General features: G+C 35.1%; 3 protein-coding genes, 2 long non-coding RNA genes and 1 pseudogene across 7 annotated transcripts; 1 reads left to right on the top strand and 5 right to left on the bottom strand.

The window, feature by feature from the left end:
* Positions 1 to 3,287: 3,287 nt before the first annotated feature.
* Positions 3,288 to 13,062, bottom strand: LOC124442563. 2 transcript variants are annotated; one of them, XM_046993063.1, is made up of 4 exons: positions 12,994 to 13,062; positions 11,510 to 11,693; positions 5,246 to 5,520; positions 3,288 to 3,471 (listed from the first exon to the last, which is right to left on the bottom strand). In XM_046993063.1, exons 2-4 carry the CDS (start codon positions 11,665 to 11,667, stop codon positions 3,440 to 3,442), a joined length of 465 nt encoding a protein of 154 aa, XP_046849019.1. In that variant the 5' UTR covers positions 11,668 to 11,693; positions 12,994 to 13,062; the 3' UTR covers positions 3,288 to 3,439. The 2 variants fall into 2 exon arrangements, with proteins under 2 accessions (XP_046849019.1, XP_046849018.1); XM_046993062.1 differs by having other exon boundaries at positions 11,510 to 11,696; positions 12,994 to 13,054.
* LOC124442558 (uncharacterized protein K02A2.6-like) lies at positions 6,564 to 8,733 on the bottom strand. Its single transcript, XM_046993057.1, has one exon. It carries the CDS (start codon positions 8,660 to 8,662, stop codon positions 6,854 to 6,856), a length of 1,809 nt encoding a protein of 602 aa, XP_046849013.1. The 5' UTR covers positions 8,663 to 8,733; the 3' UTR covers positions 6,564 to 6,853.
* LOC124442560 lies at positions 13,048 to 24,379 on the top strand. 2 transcript variants are annotated; one of them, XM_046993060.1, is made up of 6 exons: positions 13,048 to 13,058; positions 17,397 to 17,407; positions 23,099 to 23,174; positions 23,265 to 23,438; positions 23,540 to 23,753; positions 23,896 to 24,379. In XM_046993060.1, exons 3-6 carry the CDS (start codon positions 23,129 to 23,131, stop codon positions 24,197 to 24,199), a joined length of 738 nt encoding a protein of 245 aa, XP_046849016.1. In that variant the 5' UTR covers positions 13,048 to 13,058; positions 17,397 to 17,407; positions 23,099 to 23,128; the 3' UTR covers positions 24,200 to 24,379. The 2 variants fall into 2 exon arrangements, with proteins under 2 accessions (XP_046849016.1, XP_046849015.1); XM_046993059.1 differs by lacking the exons at positions 13,048 to 13,058; positions 17,397 to 17,407 and adding an exon at positions 22,293 to 22,465 and having other exon boundaries at positions 22,883 to 23,174.
* LOC124442574 lies at positions 14,323 to 15,539 on the bottom strand. Its single transcript, XR_006947294.1, has 2 exons — positions 15,012 to 15,539; positions 14,323 to 14,549 (listed from the first exon to the last, which is right to left on the bottom strand). It is a non-coding gene; the product is annotated as an uncharacterized LOC124442574 (long non-coding RNA).
* On the bottom strand, positions 20,850 to 21,906 carry LOC124442565 (annotated as a pseudogene).
* LOC124442572 lies at positions 22,433 to 26,238 on the bottom strand. Its single transcript, XR_006947292.1, has 2 exons — positions 25,981 to 26,238; positions 22,433 to 22,628 (listed from the first exon to the last, which is right to left on the bottom strand). It is a non-coding gene; the product is annotated as an uncharacterized LOC124442572 (long non-coding RNA).
* Between the last annotated feature and the right edge of the window lie 561 nt (positions 26,239 to 26,799).

Here is a 26,799-nt window from a genome sequence, read left to right as displayed (position 1 = left end):
ACAAAAATAATTTCTCAACACAAAAACTGTTACTAACACTATAGTATAGTTAACTATATTATATAGTATACAAAATTTACATGACTATGGCTATACAAACATATTGAATATTAGCAACATGATTTATACTGTTTATGTTTATTTTTGAATATGACTGCCAGAAATCTTTAACAATATATCCAAATATGACAGCTCCGAAAATATGGGTAAAATGGTCTCTACTATCAGGAATTAAGTCTTGTAGAGGATTGACTTCAAGTTGTTTATAAACCAATTTCTAATTTAAGCTCATCACTTATAAATCATTATTAATTTTCCAGCATCATTCTAGTATCTGACAAACGCAGCCAAATTAGCGCTAATCTTACATAATTGTTATCTTAATTCATATTTTTAAATGTAAAATTAATACGAGCAACTTACATTCTTAACTTCAAAACCTGTTTATATTAGATGTTAGTACTTTGTTTTCCACGCAATTTTGAATAAACATTCATTTGAATATTGACTCTTAAGTACTTCGTGTATTATTTATGCTTATGTAAGATCATTCTGATACAATTTTCATGAATCAATGGTTCGTTTATGTTGAGGTCTTATGAAATTTTTAATTAATCTATCACACAGCTTATTACATTTCTTCGAAGTAATTTCAATAATAATGTGTTACATTTCATAACTAAAAGCCATCCTTTGTGGTTAGAAATAGATCCATTCTAACAGTATATCACGATCAATGTTCACTACGGGGGAAAGTGTACTGGGGTAAATGTCCCAGTAGTTATATAGTTCTATAGTTCAAAATGGCCTGAAAGAAGCAGAACTTTGTATACCAGAGTTTGTTTACTCCTAATTATTTGCTTTTTTTTACGATTTTACTGGCAGTTTTATGAAAACTTCCTTGTCGAATACCCTTTGCACTTTTACATAATGACTAATTTTACATAAATATCGACAATACAATACTTAATCAAACATACAACACAAAGTAGCTAACGAAAAATCTAGGCTAAAACGTACATTCTCAATTCTCAATGGTGATTTGTGAAAGAGCGCAATTTTGGACAAAAACTTCCAGGAGCTTGCACTTGCTTATTTTTTTATAAATGCATCAAGCAACATAAAATTCCAAATACTAAAAACACTATTATCTTTAAATATTTGAAAACTGTAACTTTGTCTGAGTTTCATGTTTGTAAATGATTATCGTCCAGGTTAATAAAGTCCTGAGAAGGACTGTTTTTGTTGTTGTTGACTGGCGTTTCGACAACCTTAGCGGTAGTCATCTTCAGGGTCAAATGAGGAGTAAACGCCAGGTTAGCCGTATTTGTTATCTGGTTGTTACGTCATTGTATTGTGTGTACGGGAAATGTATATTGTCATAGTGAATTAGTGTGAAGTTAAATATTTTATTTTTAGTTGTGATGTGTGATTTAGGTGAATTGTTTTAGTTGTAATGTGGGTGTCAGGTGTAGTGTGAAGTGTAATGTTTTAGTTGATCGTTTGTTTGTATTGTGAATAAGTCGTTTGAAAGGTGCCGGTAATTGCTGTGATCTGTTCAGGTGGGTTTGTTCCAAGTTGGTATACCAACTTTTTAATGTAAGCCGTTGTCTATAGTCAGTGCTGTAAGTAATGCATTTTGCCGAGTCCCAGTCAATGTTGTGCTTTGTGATTAGGTGATGTTCGTCAATGTGATTAGTTTTGTCTTGTTTCTTAGTAGCTCGTTTGTGTTGAGTAAGTCTTATGTTTAAGTTCCTGGCAGTTTCTGATATAGGAGGCGTGGCAGTCGGAGCAGTCGAAAGACATTTTGATGAACAATAGTAAGTTGAAAACGGTATCATCAAACTCTACGAGATGTACATCATCAAAATATGCGAATTAAAGTACCTCTGTTGTCATTAAGCGAAGCAAAGTTTTCAATCAGTTCCTATGTGAACAACTTCAATATCGATAAATATGTTTAAGATATATTTATTTGATTGTTAGGGTTAGCAGCAAATGATCGATTTTCCGGCTTCAATTTTGCAAGAGATGCGTTACCACTCTAATATACATATCAGTGAGTATTACGATTTTTCCCTGCAATTTTATAAGGGTAGGGGTAAAACGCGGAAATGGAATGGCTAAGAGAAAGCCGGAAGAGGAATGGCGAAGCGGAATAGGGGGTAAAACGCGGAGTAGAGAGTTATAAAATGCTGTATATGGTTAAATAATTATTTGCCACCATAAACATATGAATTGTTCAGTTTTAGATAATGAGCGCATGTGAAAGTTAAAAAAATTGAAAATTCACTCCGTGCGTATGTGCAAATTTACATGATCTCAAATGACAGCAAATACTCACACAATATACGCATCAAATATATGAGCAGGAAATACAATTAATTATTTTCAGATACTTGCAATGTGTTAAGTGTTTTTCTTCAAAAAATTAAACATTGTTTGCAGGACACAAAAAACTTGGAATGTATATTCTTTTGAAGAAGATACTGCAAAATGTAACAACAAGTATCAAAACCGGTTGTATATTATTTTAACCAGTACAAGTTACGTAAGTGTGTTAATTTATTTAAATGGACGACATTTCATTCACTTCATCAACTGTTTTAAAAGATAAGTTCTTGCCAATTTTTCATGTAAATAAAACACAGTTATCCACCAGTTGGATCTCTCTTTTCTCACCATTGAAAACATCGCACCTCCATTAAACACTTTATTGGTTATTATCAAACCAACTTTGTTATTATAATGAAGTTGATGCTAAGTTCACCGCGAAAGTCTTTGTGCATATAATTATGCAAGCCTGAATATGTTCTTTAAGACAACAGGAGGTTAGAACATGCATTTTCTCTGTTGTAAACACAAAAATCTGTCACTAGCGTTGTGAGAATGCATTATTCGGGTAATGTGTTTATTAGTATACGTCGAAAAAATAAATACTACATTCAACGTTAATTACAATATCTACTCGGATGCAACGAAGACCAGATTAAAGAGATTTTCCTGTTGTAAAATTCCGGTCCCATACGTTTAAAAATAAAACACTTTGTTGCTGGGGAAAAGCAACTTTCAAATCGTGGGAAAGTGTAAGTCATACTTAAAATCTATACTAATGTATATTTATAACTATTTACCATATACAGCCTTTATTACTCTCTATTCCGCTTCCGCCATTCCGCTTCCGCAATTCCGCCATTCTGTTTCCGCGTTTTACCCCTACCCAATTTTACGACGGAAACTCTCTTTTTTGTTGAGAAATTCTTGTTTAAGAACTGACACCACAATCATTTGTCCGTTTGTCAAATGTACTAGGCAAATATACAGGTTGAATAAAAACGAAGAACTTTACGTATTTTTATAAATTCAATGCTCTGTCAGCAACCTTTGCCCACGACAGGATAAAACTTCGTCATCTAAATGCATTTATTACAAATCTTTGTTATAAGCTTTGTTTGCCTTGGAATTTGACCTCTAAAACCAAAATATAAAAAATAATGTAACTGTAAAATTAGCTAAGTGATCAGGAATTGAAATTTTAACAACAGGATGGTTTCTAAAGGTTTCTTTGTACACCAAATAGTTCTGAAACTAATATCAAATTTTATCTCCTCTTGGAGCAATGCCTGTAAAGTTTTTACCAGTATTATGGTTTTTGTAAGTGAAAAATCTAACACTTATACATTGTAGATTTATATATACACGACAAAGGTAGTCATAAAATGTTTTACACATCACGTCACATGAGTAAAAAAAATATGAAAAACTTCGTTTATCACTCTTAATATACTTATATGGTCTACAGAAAAGCTGCATCGATTGATTTTTCTTTTTAGATCTGTTATTTCTCGGCTCTTGTTATTATAATTTCATGAAAGTTTATTACCAACTTCTCAAGTTCTCAAATTTTGTCCCATAAAAAATCATTTGCTAAGGTGTACCAGCTTTTCCACTATAAAGCATGAATTAAAAGCACGTGTCTTTTTGCTCCCCGCATAATTTTTTAAAGTTCAAACAACTGTATATATGCCCCAGACAATACAATGGAGCTCAGCTTTTGGTCAGATAGAATTTGGTGAAATTAAGGTTCTGGGATTTAACTAATATTACAATCACATGTTGGAATGCAGAAACTTGTTCCACCCCCTAATATGTTAAGGAAAAAAGCCCCTGTGTCTCTCTTTCCCGGATGAAGTACTCAGATCATAATCCATCATAGTATTTAAATTTGCAGCTTAATTCTGTATTTTCATTCTTAACAAATTAATACTTATGGCCTGCTAGGATGAATAGAATAATATTTGGAATCTTAACAACTAAATTTTAAAATTTTGCACTAATGAACTCTACAATCTAGCTAGTTTTAAAAGTCATGTTTTCGTTACAATAGAGACAGTGTTTTTCTTTGACAATTTTACAAAAAAACACATTCGAGGTCAGTGGCGGATCTAGGGTTGGTCAAAATGAATTATTGTCGCACATTTTGGAATATATTTAAATTTCTTAGCCCCTCAGAGGCAAGTCCATTGGTGCAATTATATTCTTTAGAAATTCAAAACCAATAGTGCTTTTCTGAAAGTACTTTGAATTTAAAATTACGCAGCTTTACTATATTTTGCTCGCTGCTGCTCGCTGTGACTACCCCTAGATCCGTTACTGGTCGAGGTGTCTTAAACAGGTTTGAATGAAATACTTATAGTTTTGGTCAAAACAATTTTAGGTCCGTTTGGAAACATAAACTTCAATGCAATGTTTTGTCAAACGATGGGCGGGTCAAGTGCAGTTTTAAAAAATACATGTAAATCGTCAAAAGTGCAAATTTTTTGTTTCATTAACCAGAAACACTTAAAAAAATGTTAATCAACAATCGACGCACAATATAGGTAAAAATTACTAAAAACAAGCGTAAAAATGAGTGGAGCTAGCACAGTTGATTTCAAATTTCCTAGATTTCTTCTATCTTTGTTTAAAATTGCCCGAATCTTTTCCAACTTCCGCCAAAAACTGCCCGACCTTCAATTTCTTAAAAAAATATGGAGATTGTGCAGTTCACACTAAAATGAGATCATTTCTTTATGCCAGCATGTAGCAATAGCATTTTTCTAAATTTAGATGCTTTAATGCATCATTTAGTCCAAAAACCAAATAAGTAGTTTCGTCGCCTCGTTCATGAGCGAACGCTCCGTACCCAAAAGCTATGTGAAAGTGTTATGTTTGTTTTCTTTTCTACAAAATATTGTGACTGTACCTTTTGCTCTTGTTTCACATTCATCGTCAGTTTTTTCACTTGATGGACGAGGGCTGTTCTGTTTTTTTACTACTTCTAGGTCTGACAACCATCGAAATTGCGATTTCTTTGGTTCTGGTTTAAAGTCAAAGTAAGGAGAAGCTTTCCATCCAAAACTTTCATCAATTTCTTTTCTTAAGGCATCTTCATCATTTTGTCTTTCAGCTGCCACTGTCACATACAAAGACAGATAGGGTTCCCATCGTACACCATATCCACCACAAATCCAAGAGAAACTAAATAATGTTATTCAATATAGTTAGTTATATAATAACAGTAAAATTTAAGCAATTTCATTGGTCGAGAGGGCAGACCAGTGAGCAGACCCGTGAACTCAATATTTAGATAACTGGAATGATACCTGAAGCCAAAAATTGAAACCAGAAAAAAATCTTTGTCGTCATCACTCGTCAGGCCTCTGGCCTTCATAATCATTTGTATTTTTTCGCATCTTGGGGCATCCACACACTAGGTATTTTGTCGTCGACAACTTTTCGACTACATTTAATTGTCGACCACGAAAAGCCTTACTACTGCAAGTATTAGGTATTCTTCGCACATTTTTCTTCCGTTCGTTCGTTAAATCAAAGTTACAAAAAACTTTAATTTTAAAATTATCTTTCATGTTAATTAACCAAAAGCATGCGTGCGCATCTTAAAATTTTTATTATTCACTCCCCAAATTAAAAAATGTTCTAAATTGTGACGTCATATCCGAGAAAATTCTTAAACGGACAGACATCAAATCCAGGTGTTTTACACATTGAACTAAAATACATGGAACGCTATCTGTAATACAAAACCCTAATAGTGTGTTTTCAATCAATTATTACTCCGCGAGAGAATCTCAAAACACTACACACGCGTGTCTGGGGTAAAATCTCGCGTGTCTGGTGTAAGATTTGGCTTCAATTATTTGCGTCAGGTAGCGTTCCATGTATTTTAGTTTAATGGTTTTACAGTACATAGGTCGCGTAAAAACACTGGCTCTAGTAAAATGGGAGTCAAAAATTGTGTGCTGCAAAAAGTTTTCTGATGTTATTTTGTCTTCCAAAACAAAACTTAAACGAAATTGATTAGTTATCGCTTGTTCATTCTCACAGCCAATCTCATATTTTAGCACGTGACTTAGGCTAGCCAAAAGCATTTCTTCAATCCTATAGACCAATTTTCCGAAAGTTTGAAAAACAAAAACAACTTGTTTGCCAATTAAATCTTGGGATTTTTTTTTTTTAAACACAAAAAAAATAGATAACAATCAACCGAAGTCTGTTCAGCTATAGATACACGGGTATGACGTCATTTGTGATAAGAAAAAAAAGTGGCCACGAACCAGGATAACACGAACACCATGTATTCGATTTAAGTTCAATACAGTTGTATTGAACTAAAGTTGTTGAACTTACGTTGATGACGTTTTTGTAATGTTTAGAATTTATCTTACTCCTTTATTATCTATCTATTGTGCTCTCGACTATCTGTTCGTAAACAACATTTCTCATTCCTATATATACATATACGTCATTCACTTTTAAGGGGCGTGTCTACAACACTACATCCCTCCTCAACTTAACGGATAACAAAGTCAGGGTTTATTGGGTTCCCATATTGTTCTGTTATTTTTCTTTGTCGAGTTGATCTCCTTGGAGCTGGCTCTTCTGGTTCTGGTTCTATGATGTGTTCTGGTTCTTCACATTCTGGTACGTACGGCTGTTCGTGGATGTTGTATTCATCTTCATCAGTTGATTCTCTCGACTTGTCTCTTATCTTTTTAAAGAACGATGTGTTTCTGGTTATTTGATGGTTATGGTTCTCAGCGACTACTTTAGCTCCTCTACGATAAATCACTGTGTATGGTGTTGGCTCGAATTTTGTTGTGAACTTATCTTTCTTCCTTTGTTTTAAGAGGACTTTGTCTCCCACCCTGATATCTGATTCTTTAGTTCTTCTTTTTTTGTTTGCCACTTCTCTTCCTTTCGATTTCGCTTCAAAATCATTCGCCTGCGCCTCTTTATGTCTATTTAGCACTTTGTCCTTGGGGTTTAGCATTGGTAGGATACCTCTCAATGGTCGGTTAAATAGTAGTTGAGCTGGTGGGACATTGGTTGAACAATGAGGCGTAGTGCGATAGCTGAGTAAGAATCTCGAAAGTTCTTGTGTCCAATTGCGATGTTCCGCACGGGCTGTTTTGATCGCTTTAGCTAAAGGCTTCATGAATGCTTCGGCCTCTGAGTTTCCTTGCGGCCACTCAGGGATTGATGTCTCGTGCTTCACCCCAAGTTTATGTAGATATTTGGAGAATTCCTTACTGTTGAACGGTGGACCGTTGTCAGATTTGAACTTTAATGGGATTCCATGCCGTGCAAAAATAGCATCTATTTTAGGGATCAGTGCTTTGGCGGAGGTACTTGAGATTATTTCGGCTTCTGGGTATCGCGAATACTTATCGATCAGCACGATGATATATTGTCCAGTAGGGAGCGGACCATAGAAATCAGCATGGATGGTTTGCCAAGGGCCCTCTGGCATTTCTGGACTTGCTAATGGTTCTGGTGGGCTGGTTGATCCATTTATTTGACATGGTAGACAGGCTTCAATTTCATCCTTGACGGCCTTGTCCATATTAGGGAACCAGGCGTATTGGCGTAACAAAGCTTTAGTTTTGGCTATTCCTTGGTGGCCTTCGTGGGCCAGCTTCACAACGCTTGTTTTTAGGGTTGTTGGAATGATAATCCGCGTTCCTCGTAGGAGTATGCCATTCGTGTTGTCCACAGATATTTCATCTTTGATGCTAAGAAATGGTTTCACAGACTGATTGCTCCAATCACCCGACTCGACCGCTGTTCTTACCGCCTGAAGACTTATGTCTTTGGTCGTATGTTCTTTGATGACTTCAATTGATATGGCATTTTGAGCTGCATTTGTCGTGACAAACGTGATGTATTCTTCGGCGATGTTGCGTTTGGGAGTCTGTAATTGTGGGTGTCTGGATAAGAAGTCTGCAGGGTTCGTGTCACCTGGTCTGTAAATGACTTGAAAATTGTATTGTTGAAGTCTCAATAACCATCGCTCAATCCTGGCGGGAGGTCTGGACCGAGGATTATTATAGATAAGTTGTAATGGTTTGTGATCAGTGATCAGGGTGAACGATGCCCCAAATAGGTAGATGTGAAAGTGTTCGATACCCCACACGATAGCAAGGGCCTCCTTTTCAGTTTGCGAATATCGTTGTTCTACTGACGAAAGAGCCCGACTAGCATAGCAGATCACGTTATCGGCGTTTGTTTTAGGATCTCTTTGTGTTAATATGGCTGATAAGCCAACTGGGCTTGCATCCACTAATACCGACGTTTCTTTTGATGTATCAAAATGACTCATAACTGGACTGTTGGTTAGTGCATTTTTTAACTTGTCATAAGCTGCTTGGTGTTCCCACGTCCATGCAAAGCGCGAACACTTACGTGTTAGTTTTCGAAGGGTTCTGTAATGGTAGCATAATTTTGGATAAACTTAGAGCTGTAATTTGCCATCCCCAGTAAGCTTCTCACTTCGCTGACCGTTGTGGGTATTGTAGTTTTAACGAAAGCTTCTACCTTTTGGGTCCGGGCAGACCCCATGTTCTGAGAATAATAACCCAAAAAACTCAAGGTTCTTCTTCAGGAACTTGCACTTTTGGCAATTAAGTGTGAGATTGTGATCTTGTAATCGGGTAAGAACTTCATCCAGTGCACGGTCATGGTCTGCTCTATTACTTCCAAATACGATTATGTCGTCAGCAATGTTCTTGACCCTTTAATTCCTAGCAATGTTTCCTGCAGATTATGTTGAAATAATTCAGCTGCGGCATTAGTTCCATAGTTTAATCGCTTATAACGATAGAGACCGCAATGAGTTGAGAATGTTGTGATGCTGCGGGATGCTGGACATAGCTCTAGTTGGTGGTATGCTTGAGCAAGATCAAGCTTTGAAAATATACGTGCTCCATTGAGTTCCATGGATACAGCTTCCACAGTTGGTATTGGATGTCTGGTTCGTTTGATAGCCGTATTTGCTATCCGCATATCAACACACAATCGAATGTTACCATCACGCTTGGGAACAATCACCACCGGAGAGACCCAGTCAGTGGGCATGCCTTCAGGTATTTTCTCTATGATGTCATCGTTCTCTAATCTGTGTATTTCACTTTCCACTTTCAGGCGTAGGTGGAACGGTGTTCGTCGCTGTGGTTGTGCAACCGGGAGCACGGAGTCATCAATTGCTAGTCTAATTTGTTTATTTTTTAACTTCCCAAGTCCGTCAAAGACAGGTGCATGTTTGTCCAAAATGTGATGGAGCTTTGTATCCTTTGTTGTAAGTGTTGAGTTTTCTGGCGATGTGTTAATTTTGTTCAAGTTTATGCTTACAAGTCCAAGTTCTTGCGCTGTTTCCGAGCTGAGTAAACAGCCGCCATCGTCTGATGTCACATATATAGTAGCAACTGTGAACTTGTGTTTTGACTCCGCAAGAACACGAAACTTCCTTCCATCTTGACTGGCGTTTTGAGTTAAACGGGTATGCTTTCACGGATGTGGGTTCAAGCTCAGTATTTCGAAATTTCCGGAAAGTCTTCTTGTCGATTATATTTATGCTTGAACCAGTGTCAATTGTCATTCTGACATATAGTCCGTTGAGCGATATTGACGTTTCAGGACGTTTAGGCTTGTTGTTGTTACAAACCGCATAACAGTATTCCGAATTATTGTCGCTGCTGCTATCTTTCTCCTCATCAGCCTTTACCGGTCGTATGTCTTGGCGTGATTTAGCGGGTGTTTTGATTTTCTGCGGGTTTCGGCTGCGACATTGGCTTGCAAAATGATTTAACTTCCCGCATTTGGCGCATGTTTTGTTCTTCGCTGGGCACGGTTTGTCTAAATGGGGGTAGTTACCTCCACAGTAAAAGCATATCTTCTGTGGTTTATCGGCTTGGGAGTTTTTATTTGTAGGTTGTTTTAGTGTATGTAAAACGTGGCTGTCCAAGTGCTCTTCGATGTCCGCCGCTTGTACTTTACTTGTTTCTTCACGCCTTGCTTCAAGCAACAGATCTTTTAAGGTATATTTAGGATCTCTTAATGCTTGTTTTCGTACACGACTGGATCGTCCACCAATAACAATTTGAACCATTATCTCAAAATCTACATCAGCGAATTCACAGTTTTTAGATAATGAGCGCAGTCTTGTATGAAATTGGTCGATTGTTTCGGACTCTACTTGCTTTGCTTGTCGAAATTTGTAAACTTCATATAACCGATTTTTCTGTGGTTCAAAATACTCCGTAAGAAGTATTTCCGCTTTAGCAAAATCATCATCTTCTCCCGGGTCTGGAAATTGTCGAAATATCTCTCGAATTCGGGGTCCTGCTTGATAAAGAAGTAAAGCCCGTTGTCGAGTTCTATTTGTTATATTACTGGCTGTTAGAAATGTTTTAAAATCTGCCAACCACGTGCGCCATCTATTTGCAATGTTTCCTCCGATTTCTTCATCCGGATTGAAATGTGGCATGGGAGATAAAAATGTTGCCATGTTTGCGTTGATATTTTATTCCTCGTCGCCAATGTAATGTTTAGAATTTATCTTACTCCTTTATTATCTATCTATTGTGCTCTCGACTATCTGTTCGTAAACAACATTTCTCATTCCTATATATACATATACGTCATTCACTTTTAAGGGGCGTGTCTACAACACTACAGTTTTGACAACCTTAGCGGTGGTCATCTTTAGGGTCAAATGAGGGGTTAACGTCAGGTTAGCCGTATTTGTTATCTGATTCATGCGTCATCATATTGAGGGCATAGAAAAGGTGTAGGTGCGTCAATTGTGACTTGTCTTCGGGGATTAGTCTAAAGTTATGTGTTAATTGTTCGTTTTTTTGAGGTTGTGAATAAGTCGTTTGTATGGTGCTTGTAATTGTTTTGATATGTTTAGCGGGTTTTGTTGAGAACTGAGAATTTGTAATCTAAAGAGAGTGTTAGCCTTGTTGAATGGTTTTTACGTATCCAAGGTATAGTTCTTAAAATTAATAATTACAGATGTTGTTTGTGAAAATGCAATGTGCCATTCTTTTAAAGTTCTGCTTAGTTAGTTTTTGGAACAACAATGGTTATAGTCGTTTTCACCATTTTTAACACTCTTTAATGCAATATTTATAAGCAAGATACTTGATAAAGATTTATTGAGACAAACCTTTTTAATAAATCATGAACCTCGTCTCGAATACTGTAGTATTCATTCAAAAAATTTTCCTCAAAAAATATGTCGGCACTCTCTTCATCATCATCAGGGGGTGCAACTGGTGTCTTCATTTCTGTGGTTGTATTAACTGTAAGAGTTGAATTTTTCATTGCTTTTGACAAAGAGTTGATGACTGCTGCTAAAATGAAAACAATCACAAAATGATATTATATTTCAAGATGATAAGCTGGTCGATGGTAGTGTGTTAGTTAAACATGAACCAATGTAGATTGAAGTGAATTCATTAAAAAAAATTTCACAAACTGATAATATTTTTGAGTTAAGTAAATACTAAATCTTATGCTGCATAATCCAAAAAGCAGGAAAGTGAAAAAAGCATTTGTTTTGCTTGTGATTAACCCAAATTTTAAACAAAACAAAACACGGTCTGTTGTTTATCTCTTTGCTGGGTACATTTTGAAGAAACACACTAACAAAATTGTTGTTAGTTGCCAAAGAAGCCTGTTTAGGGGGTATGTTTTTAAAAAATGTCATACATGAGTTATCTGATATGCTAAGCAGTTGCATTATTTCATAACCAACAACCCTTAAATATAACTAGTGACTTTGTACCTAGGACTCATGATTTTTAGTAGAAAGGGTTTTTTATGAACGTAGAAGCAGGGCATCAGGGGAGTGCCGCTTGTTCACAGCTACTTTGAATTTAATAAATTCTGATTTCATGATTGGAAACTTTAAACATATGAAATTGATTGATGGCAGAAAGTTAACAAATAAGTACAAATAACATAGACACTTAGGCTAGATATATTATGTCTTGTAAAAAATCTTTGTGTGCAAAGTCGATTTTGTAAAAAAATTTCCTTTGTTGTCCTACATATACCTCCAGTGCACATTAACCAAGGAGCCTGGATAGCGTTATCCACTGGATAGAAAATTTTTCTGAACTTTCATAAAATCTCTTATAAGTGAAAAATGTACGATTTGAACTGTGCAATCATTGAAATAAAACATTGTTTCCAAGATTACAAAATTTCTTTGTCCTAAGAAAATATAAACACCTTTTTACAAGTTTGAAAATTTTGCTGTCCAATGGATAACGCTATCCAGGCTTTTTGCAACCGGCCCCAGGTAGTTGTAAACTCGCAATAGACATATTTCATCAAAATTCACCATCGTACAATCAAAAAACCAGCTAACCCGACCACGTGCAATTGCAGCCCTAAACAGACACAGTTACCATTCCTCAACAAATAATTCTGAAGTTTGAAAGCAGTAAATTTAGCGAGTTTCGTCAATAACCAAATTGTTTAAACAATCATATACATTCCAAATAAATACGATAGTGGTATCTTAGCTCTGTCAATCATTTTTTTCCACAAAATTTATCAAGTGAAAAACTTTACATATAGAACAAAAATATGTTCATTCAATTTTTGTCAATATCACTACAATTTCAAAACATAAAAACGTACCTCTATCTCCTTAAAAATTGTGCACTTCTTTATCGAATATGGCAATATGGCGAACAACAGTTGAAGTATAAATTGCACTACTTCATCTTAGCAGACTCAAACATGTCCAGTGGACTAGTGCTAATTAGCACGGTATGGGGCAAGTGGAGGGTGCAAGCAAGTTGCGCTGTTAGTAAATAAAAATTATAAAATACACTCTATTACTAAACTATTTTCTTTTAAATAATAAACTCTTTTTATAGAGACTTCAATATTCTGCATAAGTATTGCAGTAAGAAAAAAAAGCAGTGCGAACTGATATAGTAGGTGAAAGTGCAAAGCCTGTACAACAGCATGCATTTCTTACGGATCCTAGCGAAGTTAAACGAATGGAGAAGAATTTATTAGATCTTATGGAAAACTTCAATGAAGGAAAATTGCACGCATTTGGTATGGTTATGTTATTGTCAAAATATGCTCAAACTCTTAAGAGATGAATGATTGTCTTCTGAAATGATCTTAGAATTTACATAAATGTCATATAAAATTACTAAGTGATTCAAGAAAGTCTAGTTAGGAGGTTTTCTCACTCGTGTTTGAGAGACTATTTTAGACTGTATACCAACTAAAGTTTCAGCATCAGATCAGATTACTTCTGATGAAGACACTAGACTGAAGTATATAAGAACTAAAGATTTAACATCAGATCGCTCTTGATGAATACACTAGACTGGAGTATAAAAGGACTCAAGTTTCGACATCAGATCACTCCTGATAAAGACACTAGACTGAAGTATGTAAGAATTCTAGTTTCAACATAAGATCACTCCTGATGAAGACACTAGACTGAAGTATGTAAGAACTCAAGTTTAAACATCAGATCACTCCTAATGAAGACACAAGACTAAAGTATGTAAGAACTCAAGTTTCAACATCAGATCACTCCTGATGAAGACACTGGACTGAAGTATGTAAGAACTCAAATTCAAACATCAGATCACTCCTGATGAATACATTAGACTGGAGTATATAAGAACTCAAGTTTCAACATCAGATCACTCCTGATGAAGACCCTAGACTGGAGTATATAAGAACTCAAGTTTCAACATCAGATCACTCCTGATGAAAACAGTTGACTGGAGTATATAAGAACTCTAGTTTCATGAGCAAGAAATTAATAAATGTGTTCAACCATATTACATTGTTTCCAGGTAAGGAACAAACTCTTGACAAAATGGACAAAGTTCGTGAATCACAGGAATCTTTAGCTCAACTACATTTTGAATTGGATGTTGATGAATCACTTGTAAGTAGGGATTTTAAAACACAATTTTGAAATAGATAGATAGATAGATAGATAGATGATTTATTTTTTAAAACTGGCAGCCATATTGCTGAAATACCTTTAAGATTACATAGAGTACATACATAAATAATATAACTAAATTACATCTTCAATGAGTTATTAGTTATAAAACTGTTTCTAAAACGTTTGGTATTAAAATTAGTATTAAATGAAGATTGAGTCCTAAGTTCCATATTTGAACGTTCTAAACGAGAGGCGAAAGGTCGTAAATCTGTAAAATAAAAATCATGAATCATGAATTAAAAACACTTTTTCATGTATTCACTATTCATATTGATTTAACTCAAACTGATTTTAAATATCTATGGTTTGAGGTTCACTGTCAGTTTTGGGTTCAAAACATCACTATTTCATAATCAATAAATTATAAACAAAATATAGAATTGCAAGTAAAAATTTTAATGCAAAATGCATAGGCTGTAATGTTTGCTCAGTGACTATAAAGTTTGTTCATTAACTGTGTAGAGCTTTCCACTGGCTGTAGAATTTGTTCAATGGTTTTAGAGCTCAGTGGTTGCAGAGTTTGTAAAATTTTGCTCGTGTTTTTAGAAAAGAACACGAAGAAGTGGGAAGAAATCGTAATCTTGAAAAACTCATGAAAGATGTGAGTATTTTAAGGATAGTAACATTAGCAACCGTACTTTTAAAGTATTTCAAGAACAAATGTACGTACATATCAAGTCCTGACAACTTTTTCCTTGTCTTCAGTTAAGTAGAAATCTTTGAAAGAACCGTCTTTAAACAAACGTTAATTTAGAGGGGGGGGGGAGAGTGTTTTCATTTATTTTGTTATGCCAGGCTGATTTCTTATGAAAGTGACATCGTTTTGAAAAGAAATTAGTCAAGCATAGTAGGATGTATGTTAACGTTCAATTTACGCCATGCCTAAAAGATATTAAAATGAAAAAAGCTCATCAACGGTACTGCTAGACTGGTTTTCAGTCCTGAATTCTAATCAGTTGCCTTCCATTGCTGGCTCAGATCAGCTGTCAGCATCTATGTAACAATAAATATAAATACATGGAACGCTACCTGTAATAGAAATGCCTATTAAAAAAAATAAAGCCAAATTTTACATCCAGGCACGCGAGGATTTTGGCGTGTTTTTGTTTCTTGGATGTGTTTTCGTTGCGTGGAAAGACTGGTAACGACACCCATCATATTTGTTATTTTATAAAACTATACCCACAATTCCACAATTACTTACTTTTTCTCATTTTTTGAGGAAAATGATGCACATGTCATTCCTCTTGAGTTTTTTTTGGTGTATCTGTGTAAAGTGTGAATGTCAGTGGTTTAGTGGGTAGCCAGCCCGCATCTTTAGTCGTGCTATGTAAATATTCCTCTTTTTACTCACTGTAAAAACAATATATTTCTAAAGAAGTAAATAACGATCATGCAAAGTTTACCTACACAAAACAGTCTTTTCAAAGTGTTTTTTGAATGATTTTATGAGGTAAGAAATTAAGAATACAGAGTCTTGTCAAGGCTAAAATATGTTTTCTTTTTATTTTCAGCTTGAAAAGTTAAGCTTATCGATGTATCCTTTTACGCTGCTGTTTAAGCATAAAGCTTCACTCCATCTTAGTTTTTCTGCATTGATAATCACTGGCATAGCCAGCCTGCAAGATTACCATTCTACTCATTTCAGAAAATCATTATTCAAGTCACTGCAATCAATGCTGGTGGTGCATTAATTTCTTTAAGCGCACATGTATGCGCATGCCTTGAAACAAGTTTTGATTTCACCTCGTTTAATTATACTCTAAGTATACTAAACAGATACCTCTGGGGTAAAACCGTGATTTGTGGGTAGCGCCAGTCCTTTTAAAAACTATTCAAAAATTATCACTGTAAGTTTTAAAAACCTCTTATTTTTTTTTTAGGGGGGGGGGAGAGGGTGAGGAGGGTTGAAAAATTTCAATGTATACTTGGCTTTGACCGATCATAAGACAAAGTGTGGGAGTAAGCGTTCCAGATGTATTTTAGTTCAATGGGCTAGGGGAGATAACGTTTTAAGCAAGCGTTTAGTTTTATTATCTTCCTTTCTATTTTATCCATGACTAGTTATTATCAGACAAAATCTTCATCAAAACGATCAAAGCTAAGTTAGGAATTGCTTTTTTTGTCCTTATAGTCCTTAGAAGAAGCTTACTGCAACTTTTCGACATCAAACGTTATAAAAAGTGCGTGAAAATTGTGTATATTTGAAATGAACATCGATTATCGAAACCTGAGGACAGTGGTTCCAATAAATTTATTGTCAAAATTCATAGATGGCAAAGAAAACTTGGCTTGTTGTCCCTTTAAGTAATACTTCAAATTAACTGATCAATTGACTAATTATAGACAACATTTATTAGTAAAATTAAGTTTTTTAACTGTATCTGCCATTCGTCTGTGTGAAATGCAAACTGTCAGATTAGCCGTTTCGGTTAGTTTGATATGTGATTTTTCACATGACACATGACATAGCCTTGTATTTAGTCCGAGACGTACTAAAAATTGGACCCAAAGTTACGACATTTAAATTGCGTTATAACCGGAAGTCAAAATTGATTGTCCAAAATCTTCGCATATTTGTTTGTAACTTGAATTTTAATATTATGCGTTTATAGTCTAACACATAATCGTTAATTTTGCAAAGTATTGAAACAATCGCACAACTATACATTATTTTAACACGTTTTGAAGCTAGGCCTTTCGCCGGAAGTGATATTTTATGAATATGAAGTGCTAAAATTAGCATTTTTTAAACAGCAGTAACTCAATCACCATTTATGATATTAACTTCAAACTTTTCATGTGTCATTTATCTATCATTTGTGTAAAAATAAGCAAAATAGAAAGTTTAGGGCTACAACCGTCTGATGATTTGACGTGGAATGACTCTATTGTATGTTGTTGACTATACATGAACTAAAGTAAATGGTGTGAAACCGGGAGTATCGTTACATGTTTGTAAATGTAGATCGTCTAGGTTGGTATAGTCCTGAGAAGGACTGTTTTTGTTGTTGTTGACTGACGTTTCGACAACCTTAGCGGTAGTCGTCTTCAGAGTCAAATGAGGTCGCTCTTGACTTTCGCTAAGGTCATCAATGCGTCAGTCAACATCAACATCAACAGTCATTCTCAGGACTCTACCAACCTGGACGATCTACATTTACAAACATGTATACATGATGTAGTTGCTTACGTGAATAACAGAATAGGCAGTTTACTAGTCTTGTAAAGAATTATCTAGAGAACATTTATCACAACGAGCCTTGAAAATCTTTTTCTCCTATCGATATTCACCTGAGAGGTATGGTTTGATCGTTGACATGATTTATAACGGTTGTACTGAAGAGAAAAGTGGAACATAATTTCCATACTTTCGTGCTCTATATTGTCAGTGTGTGTACATTTAGAGGCATGGTTTTTGACATGTAGATGCCAGTTCGCAAGTTATGTCGTGCTATGTAAATATGTCTGCGTGCATTCACTACACGAAAAATAGATTTCTAAAGAAAAAAAATTGACAATCTTCTGTAATTCACATTGCGCGACCAAACTCGCTACGTTATTGTCTGTGTATATTTCATGTATTTACCAGCCCGATAATTCTCGATAAAGACCGAGCAAGCGAGGTTAGTGAAGGGAATGTACATTATATGTCATGAGACATTTGTATATTTTCTGTTTGCTTTAGAACTTTAGAATTTTTTTTTTAATGGATCGCTAAATATGTGTTTAAGCCAATCAAAGCATGCTAATTCATCGGAACTAACGCTTACCACTGTATAACCGATACCATTGTATAACCGATTACGCAATCAAGTTAACAAGCAAAGTAAAACGTTGAAATTGTCTTTTCTTAAACGTAAACTGTAACAGCTTAAGTCGAATCCAAACCGCAAAAAGTGGTGGGATTCTATTAAAGCCTTAACTGGAAACACAAAAAAATCCCAAATCTCTACCTGCCTTATCAACAATGAAATTTACTCTGGAAAACCTTTAGCGGATAAAACAAATGACATTTTCTCGACTGTAAACAGCATATTGCCCCCTTGCAACCCACTCCTGTGAATGTAGAACATGAGTTTAACTCATTATTTATCATTAGTGAAGAGGATGTTTACATAAAACTTATCTGTTTAAATTCCGGCAAATCTCCTTGCACGGAAGACTTACCAAACTGGATGTTTAAAGTATGCCTCGCTGCCCTAAATGCTTCAAAATTCGACGAGTCTATTCAAACAGCAAATGTACCTAGTAAATGGAAACAAGCTGACATAGTTCCGATCCTTAAAACTCCAAAACTAAATAATTTAACAAAAGACCTCCGTTCAATCTCTTCAAATTCAACTCTATCTAAAATTTGTGAACGTTTTGTAATTGATTGTGTTTTTGACTCGATATGGGATGTCATTGATCTAAAACAATTTGAATCAATTCCTAATTGTCCTTAACAGTTTCTTTCACCACCTGCTTTGTGAAACCGACAGAGCCTGTAACTCAGTGCGAGTTTTGTTGCTAGATTTTGCTTGAGCTTTCAATCTTATTGACTACAACATTTTACTGAAGAAGTTAGAAAACATGAAAGTCTCTGATAAAATAAAGAACTGGATAAGAAACCTCCTAACTGTAAGAAAACAACGCCTGAAACTAAACGATTGCCTCTCTGAATGGCGAACCATCAACGATGGTATACCCCAAGGATCAGTTTTGGGTCCGGTACTTTTTCTATTAATGATCAACGGCCGTATCGAATATTGGCCGTATCGATGGAGATTTTTCGATGACTGTACTGCTGCTAAAAGCATCTTACATAATTACAGCAGCACTTTACAAAACGTAATGAATGAAGTCAATGCCTGGACATCCCAAAACAAAATGAAACTCAACGTATCTAAATGCAAAGAACTAGCATTTCCATGGAACAGGTGGAATAGAGGGAACAGATGGAGAAGGGGAAACAGGGAGAACTGATGGAGCAAGTGAAACAGATGGAGCATGTAGAAATGGTGGAATATGTGAAGTAGGTGGAATAGATGAAACAGGTAAAACAAGTGGAATAGGTAGAACTGCAAGTACCAATGATTTTACCAAAATGTTGCAGCTGTACAAGAGAAATGGACACCTACTTTACGTATTAGGAGGTTTCCTATCTTAACAGAGATAATATTGCAACAATTTATAGGTAATGATGATGTAACTTGCCGTGCTAAATCAATCACAAGTCTTTTCTAAATAAGCACTAAATTTTAACATTTTTATATTAAATGCAATAGACTAAAAATACTCAGTAACAAAGAATGGATATACCGTAACATATTGCTATCAATAAACTCAATACATCTCAGCCAAAATCGCGCATTGCGGGATTTTTATATTGAAGAGATTATTTTAATTAATTCCAGAGAATGGCATTTTATGCATATATATTATGAGCCCCTCCCTTAAGAGTTGGAACTAAAGTTCAGTATGTAGCACCATAGTTTTGATTGTCGACCAATTTCGACAAAATTTTAGTTGTGCTAGGTATTATCTGTACATAAATAATTTACAAAGTTGTGAATATACCGTTATAAGTTTCAAGAATGTTAGGCCCAGTTCAAACGTCGAACTTTACATGAACCAAACGCATTTAAAATTAAAGATAATGAGAAAGTTTAAACAGCCTAGCTCTTACCGATTAAGTTATTGAGCATACAGAAATATTCGCAAAGTGAATATTGTGTTGAAATATGGTCATGCATATACACATTTTTGCAAGCATTTAATAGTGAGGAGACTAGTTTTTCCTGACTAGTTTTTCCAAGTTTTTTGCTGTTTTACATTCAATCTTTACCAATTACGCGTTAGCCCCTGCCAAGTTTTTTAACAACTTCAACTTGCCCAGGGCCAAGTACTTCGGTTTGTCATGCTGTTTCTCGTTATAAAATTCAAAAACCACCTAGTTGATACTCTTAGCAATTTCCACATTTTCGTCAAGATGTTCTCCTTGTTCTTTAAGAAGTCGTTTAGATTCATTGATCAATAAAATCTTGAAATCTAGTACATTTGCAATACCAAAAAACACTTGCAAGAGCTTATTTAAGATGGAAAACATTTAATATGGACTAGACAAATTTTTCGGTATTTTATGAAGTTTGTAAGTAAAAATGGCTTAGTTGTACTCTCTTGTGTCAAAAAATCTCTACAAATTCATGAAACAATTCAAAGCATAGAAATTATTCTCACATTTTACATGACTCACTCTAAGGACGTGTAAACAACGAAATTGTTTCGAAGATTGAAATACTGTGAAATATTGCGTGGACTTTAAGTGGATAGACACTTAGAAGTCATTTCAGCATCTTTAAGATTAAACCTTCAAATTAGTAATTACTGGTGCCACAATTGAGTTCTATAATAACTAGAGCTGGGAACTGCTTTGCTAAATTGGAGGCCGAAGGAACTATTTCCGCTGAAATGTTCGCTTTGCTGAAAAAAATTGTCTCGACCTCCCCCTGACGTCTATGGTAAATTATATAGAAATTTTTAAACACAAACAAGATATGTTTTTTGGCATTTCTTGTACAAAGCCAATACATCGATTGTTCAATTGTTGGATCTTGTAGTTTCCACAAAAAGGACCATCTCGCTTCTCAATGGTGGGATATATGCTTGTTTTGTTAGTCCGTCAACGACTGAAAAGCAATTATATATGCACTTGAAAATCCATAAAATGCGCATTAAAGGTCGTAATGTTAAGACTGACGTGAACACCAAATATACTGATACTTTCTTGTTTTTGTCTATAAAGCTCAGCAACTTTTCTATTACCTTCAAAAAGTATTTAATAAAAAGTGATACAAAAACAGCACAGAGATTTCAAGAGATTTCCTGCTGTGGCACCTACCAAATAATGCATATAGCAAGATTGATTTGCACAATATATTTATTGGTGGCATGATAAGAACTCACTTTTAACAGATGAATGAGAATCTTGATCTTCGAATCCATGTACACTCCTTACTTGTAACACTATCCTCTCCTCTAGAATTAAGCAGATCATCAAGAGAATACAAAGCAGATGATACATGCTTACATCCACCATCTCTACCACCAAGACAACAGCAATACGCATCAAGCACACTGCCGCGATTAGACCCGTTTCCTTCCAATATAAACCATAAATCGTTAACGTCTTTACCATCTTTAGTCATTTCTTTCATTGTAGGCTTAACTTTGCCTATATAAACATGGACCCCAGCATCTTGCCTGTATGCTGTTAGCAAAGACTCAACATATCCATCGTAAAACAAACGATAGTTCTCGAACGACTTATAGGCTGCAACACCCTGCTTGTCGTATTCCGATGGATGATATATAAGATGATTAAATATATCAAACAAGCCGAACGGTGGTGAAGTTTTAAAATCATTTGAAACATTAATCGTAAATGGATCCGGCAGCTCAACGTCATGGATGGTCAAACGACAACTTAAATTTACTTGCTACTCGGCTTTACTGACTTGCGGAATCAATGGAATGTTCATTTTTTCCACTGCACATGCAATGGCTACTAGTAAAAATGATAATAATCATAATAATGTTATCATAATATTAATAATACTGTTATCATAATATCATAATATTAATATTAATAAAAAAGTAAAAAATAGTATTAGTTAATTGATTTTTCTCACAATTTGGAATTCAAAATCGCCATTATAGGCCCGTTTACACGGTAATCAATTTTGGCACGGTACTCCAAATTTTAGGTACGCGAACCTGTTTTCTTGAGTGCGGCTCTCCAAATTTTTCTCGTGTAAACGGATAGCAGGCCTAAAATTTAAGGGCCAGGTGCCTTTAAATTTTAGCGTGCCGGGACCTCCGAAATAGGTAGTCTCGGCCCGTCAAAAAAGCGGCACCGTGCCGAGTTTCTAGCTATATCAGCAAAATGAAGCAATAATAAGCGCGAAAAGGATATGGCGGGAATTAAAATAAACAAAGATGGCGGCGACACCAAAATGCATGAAATGGAGTGATGAAAAAACAAGAAGTCTAATAACTCTTTGGTGCGACGAAAATATACAAATTGCATTGGGTAATTCAAAAGGATCCAAAGATAAAAGCAAGGTTTACAAGTCCTTACTGGTAAGCCATTTTATTGTGATATCAGACATATTGTATTAGCTTCGACTTTGAATAGACTCGTATAGATTTTACATACGCTGTGCACTGGCGTTGGTTGAACGTTATTTGGCGGACCATATTCATGTATTCTGCTATGCCAAGCTCTTTTTTTGAAAGTGGTATCCTATACAAAAGAAATTAGCCATGCATAGTAGAACATATGAATACTGCACCTTTCAATAGTTCATTGATGCCATTGAGGCTGTACGTTTACGTATCTATAACCTTTATTGACAGTGCGTGTTATTGTAAGTTGTTCATTTACAACTTATATTTCCTACATAGTAGGAATAAATTGCCACGAACGCATTACTATTTTGCTTGGTTCAATGCATTATTGTTATTTAAAAAAGGTGCAACATGTTATTCATTTTAAAGGAGCAATTACAAGAAAGAGGCTATGAAGATATTACACTAAAAGAAGTAATTAATAAAATTAAGAAATTGAAGCAAAAATATAAAAGTGAAAAAGACAATGCTAAGAAGAGTGGGAATGGGAGAAAAAAGCCATGGAAATACTTTCAACAGTTGGATAGATTTTTATCCCAAAGACCTAATGTGACTCCAGTGGTTTTACTTGACATCATGGCTGAGGCTGATAGTCAAAAAAATAGTCAGTCGGACATGTTGAGAGATGATGTTGATGATGAAAATGATGACATCATTAATGGTATTATTTTGAAATGAAATGTTTTCACATTTTGCTTAATGATGATAATATGATCTTGTCACAAAACATTTTTTGCTTTTAATCTTAAAGATATTGTCAGTAAGTATGGTAGAGGTGATAAATCCATCAAAAAATGCCAGACATGTGATTATGAAAAAGTTATATATAGTGATGGAGTACACACAACAGAGAGTGGATGTATGATGGTATACTGTGAAGAAGAACCATTTTCTTGCCCAAATTGTGACAGTTCAAATGAAACAGGTAATATTTGTATGGAAGACAATTTCTGTTTGTTAGTTCATCAAAACAAGATATGTGCTCCAGCTATCTAGTAATTGTTTTTAAAATTAATTAAACTTTAGTTAATGTGGAAGTAAATCAACAGACTGTAGCTGAGAATCGAGCTATTGAATATGATAAAGGGAATGACAAACCAAAGCCAGACTTAGGAGAAAAGAGTCTTGGAAACACTTACAAACTAGGAAAGAAACAAAAGAAAAAAAGGAGTTCTATTGAAAAGAGCATGGATGCTGTCCTGGAACAATTCAGGGCAATGTCAAATGATGATTTTGAAAGGTATATTCACCTTCTTTATATATTGCTTGTATTTTTGCATTTTGGTAAAAATACCAGAAACTTTGATTTGGACATCTACCCCTCAGATGTATTCAGCTTTGACAATGTCTGTCACAATCATTATTTGATTATAATTTTGTAGGTATAAAAAGCTTGAAGAATTTAAATTGGAAAAAGAGCAGCAATTTCAATTAGAGCAAATGCGACTCGAGAATGAACGAAGAAACCAGGAAAGAGAGCATGAGCTAAAGATCTTCCAATTGTTATTTGGGAACCAGGCTACCCAGAACATCCAATCTACTGGCAGCTCATCACAAATGTTTGCCCAAACATATGTAAGTTTTCAACAACAGACATTTGGAAATGGCTGCACCAGTATCCAAACTCCAGGCTGTAGCTTCGTAGACAGCAATGATGATGAAGAAAAAACATATTTCAGGTTATGATTTAAAGTATTTGAAAAGTATTTATTTTTAAGTACTTATGGTCACTTGAGTCTTTTAGTTCTGTTTTGAAGTTATATTTGTGGAACTGTTTAATACTATCTGAACATTAAACACAATATTTGTACACTCATGAATCTTATTTTGTATGTTGCAATAATTAACTTAGTTAAATGTTTTGAATATTTCATTGTGAGTTAAAATAGTCAGCTAATATTTCTCGAATGTCTTCACCATCGTCCTCAATTACATCACTGGTTGGTACCTCAAGTTCTTGGTCAACGTTTTCTTCCCATTGTGGCAGAAAGTTGTTATTTTGCACTTCACAAATATTATGCAAAATGCAAGATGCCAACACAAGAATCACCAAATTCTTCACATTCATATCGATCCGCTTACTAAATCTGATAAAGCGGCCTTTCCATTTGCCAAATGTGTTTTCGACTGTCATTCGCGCTCTGCTTATACGATAGTTGAAGACTCTTTGTTTTCTAGTTAAAACACCTTTAAGAGGATAACCTTTTAAGAGCCACGGCAGTAATGGGTACGCAGGATCCGCCAAAATGACAGGGGATAATTCTTCTCCGTTTATTTCTTTCTTAAGATCAGGGGGGAACAGTTTACCTTCGTTGCCTTGCTTGTAAATAGCAGAATTTGAGAAAACCCGTGCGTCATGAACGCTACCAGGCCATCCAATGAACATCACGAAACAAATAATTACAATCAACACAAGCTTGCATGATTATACTGTGAAAACCTTTTCTATTCACGTAATCTTCATGGCTCTCAGTGGGTGCAATTATTGGGATGTAAGTACCGTCTATTGCCCCAGCACACATAGGAAAACCCCATTTTCGGTAGTATCCATCAATAACTTGATGTATGTCTTGTCCACGTGGAAATGTAATAAACTTTGACATCCGTTTTGTAATAGCACGACTTACGTCTCTGATGCATATGCACACAAACGATCGAGAAACTCCAAATAAGTTTGCTATTGTTTTATATTCCGCTGTGGACGCAAGGTAGTACAACGTAAGCGCAAGTCGTCTCTTCGCCGTTATTGCTAATCGCATGGAAGTATTTTTGTGCAGTATGTTATGCCTAACTTCATTTAAAAGAAAATTGAATGTTTCTTTTGTTACTCTGAAATTTGTATATCAAAGGTCATCGTCAAAATCCGAATCAACCATATCAAACCAAGCAAGTGATCGTGGGTGCATCCATAATGTCCTCGTTCGACGACTGTTAATAGCTATCAAAATCGCATTCATGAAAAAAAGTAGAGATTTACTCCTTGCATCAGTCCATGACTTGCTTTTCAGGAGTTTTTTCCCGTGCTTTTTCCTGAAATTCGTACGCTTGCGGATATAAATCAACCATACCAAATATTTATTTATTTTATTTAGATTATTGAAAGGCGCCATTTTGAATAAACCGCCAAATTGACGTCATTTACAGGAAAATGACCCGCTGACAATTGGAGTACCCCGAGGAAATTTACGGCCTGTCAAACTGAGAAAATTTGCTCGTGTAAACGCAAATCAAGTGCTATAAAAATGAGTTCGCGTGCCTAAATTTTGGAGTACCGTGCCAAAATTGATTACCGTGTAAACGGGCCTTATTTTCGTAATGCGAATTCAATGCACGGCGTGATGGCGTCTTCCAAGTGGTATGAATACTTATGCCAACACCTTACAGCAAAACAATCTTTTTTCTTAAGACTTACAATAGCAAGTACACATGTGCATTAACAATAAAACGAAATACGAAATGTAACTTACCTAGATATTTTGGCTTGTTTCTTTGGCTGGTTTCTTGTTTCTTGTCTCTTGTATTTTATACGTCGTCAACAACACAATGAAAATGCCCTTATTTAATATTTAATTTCGTAGATATTGAGACGACAAATAAAGTGTGATCTTCTGAAGTGCTCGATCGGTCTTTTAGCAACTAAACCAACAAACTGAACATTTAACAGCTCAAAAAAGTAAGAAACATGTTCACTTTCGAATGTTCAATTACTATTACTAAGCAGTTTGCATTGTGGAGTGTATATTTAAGGTCATGTGACAATAGTATCAATTTCAAAAACAAATTCTGATATTCATAAAGTTCCTATGGAAATAAGTACTTGAAGGCAAATTAATTGCAAATCACATAAATACATTTTAAAATGTTTGTTTTACATTTGTCTGTTTGCATTATTGCTGTTTTGTAAAGAAATAAAAGATGATTGTGTTTGCACTGGCTTAGTTAAATCGAGGAGACTTTATGAGAAGTATTAAGCGGGTGAAGGGTGCAACGGTCGACAACTCGACCTTCGGTCTCAAGCTTTCACTGACTTTCTCTCAAGTTCTCCTAAGTCTCCTCAGTTTGTATAAGTCTTTAAATAAAAACATAAATAAGTCAGAAAACTATGAAGAGACAGGCAGACTGAGGTCAAGTCAAGGTCTCCAAAAAAGTATTCCTAAAAATAAAATGTTGTGTATTGAAATTTTCAAAAGATGAAAGGTCTATTTCTTTGACCATCCTGTGCAAACATATATTTTATATATTTTTGAAAAACAAGATGAGAAGAGCTATAACTTGTATAATGGTAA

This window comes from Xenia sp. Carnegie-2017, unplaced genomic scaffold, assembly GCF_021976095.1.
Source record: "Xenia sp. Carnegie-2017 unplaced genomic scaffold, XeniaSp_v1 HiC_scaffold_20, whole genome shotgun sequence".
NCBI lineage: Eukaryota > Metazoa > Cnidaria > Anthozoa > Malacalcyonacea > Xeniidae > Xenia > Xenia sp. Carnegie-2017.
This window is presented reverse-complemented; position numbering and strand designations above follow the sequence as displayed.

Coding starts and splice junctions, on each gene's coding strand:
- LOC124442558 (XM_046993057.1), bottom strand. CDS start 8,662: ATGAGTCATTTTGATACATCAAAAGAAACGTCGGTATTAGTGGATGCA.
- LOC124442563 (XM_046993063.1), bottom strand. CDS start 11,667: ATGAAAAATTCAACTCTTACAGTTAATACAACCACAGAAATGAAGACA. Junction 5,521..11,509: donor GTTCATGATTTATTAAAAAG/GTTTGTCTCAAT, acceptor AACATTATTTAG/TTTCTCTTGGATTTGTGGTG. Junction 3,472..5,245: donor ATGTGAAACAAGAGCAAAAG/GTACAGTCACAA, acceptor TTTTGGTTTTAG/AGGTCAAATTCCAAGGCAAA.
- LOC124442560 (XM_046993059.1), top strand. CDS start 22,322: ATGGCGGCGACACCAAAATGCATGAAATGGAGTGATGAAAAAACAAGA. Junction 22,466..22,882: donor AGGTTTACAAGTCCTTACTG/GTAAGCCATTTT, acceptor TTCATTTTAAAG/GAGCAATTACAAGAAAGAGG. Junction 23,439..23,539: donor TGACAGTTCAAATGAAACAG/GTAATATTTGTA, acceptor ATTAAACTTTAG/TTAATGTGGAAGTAAATCAA.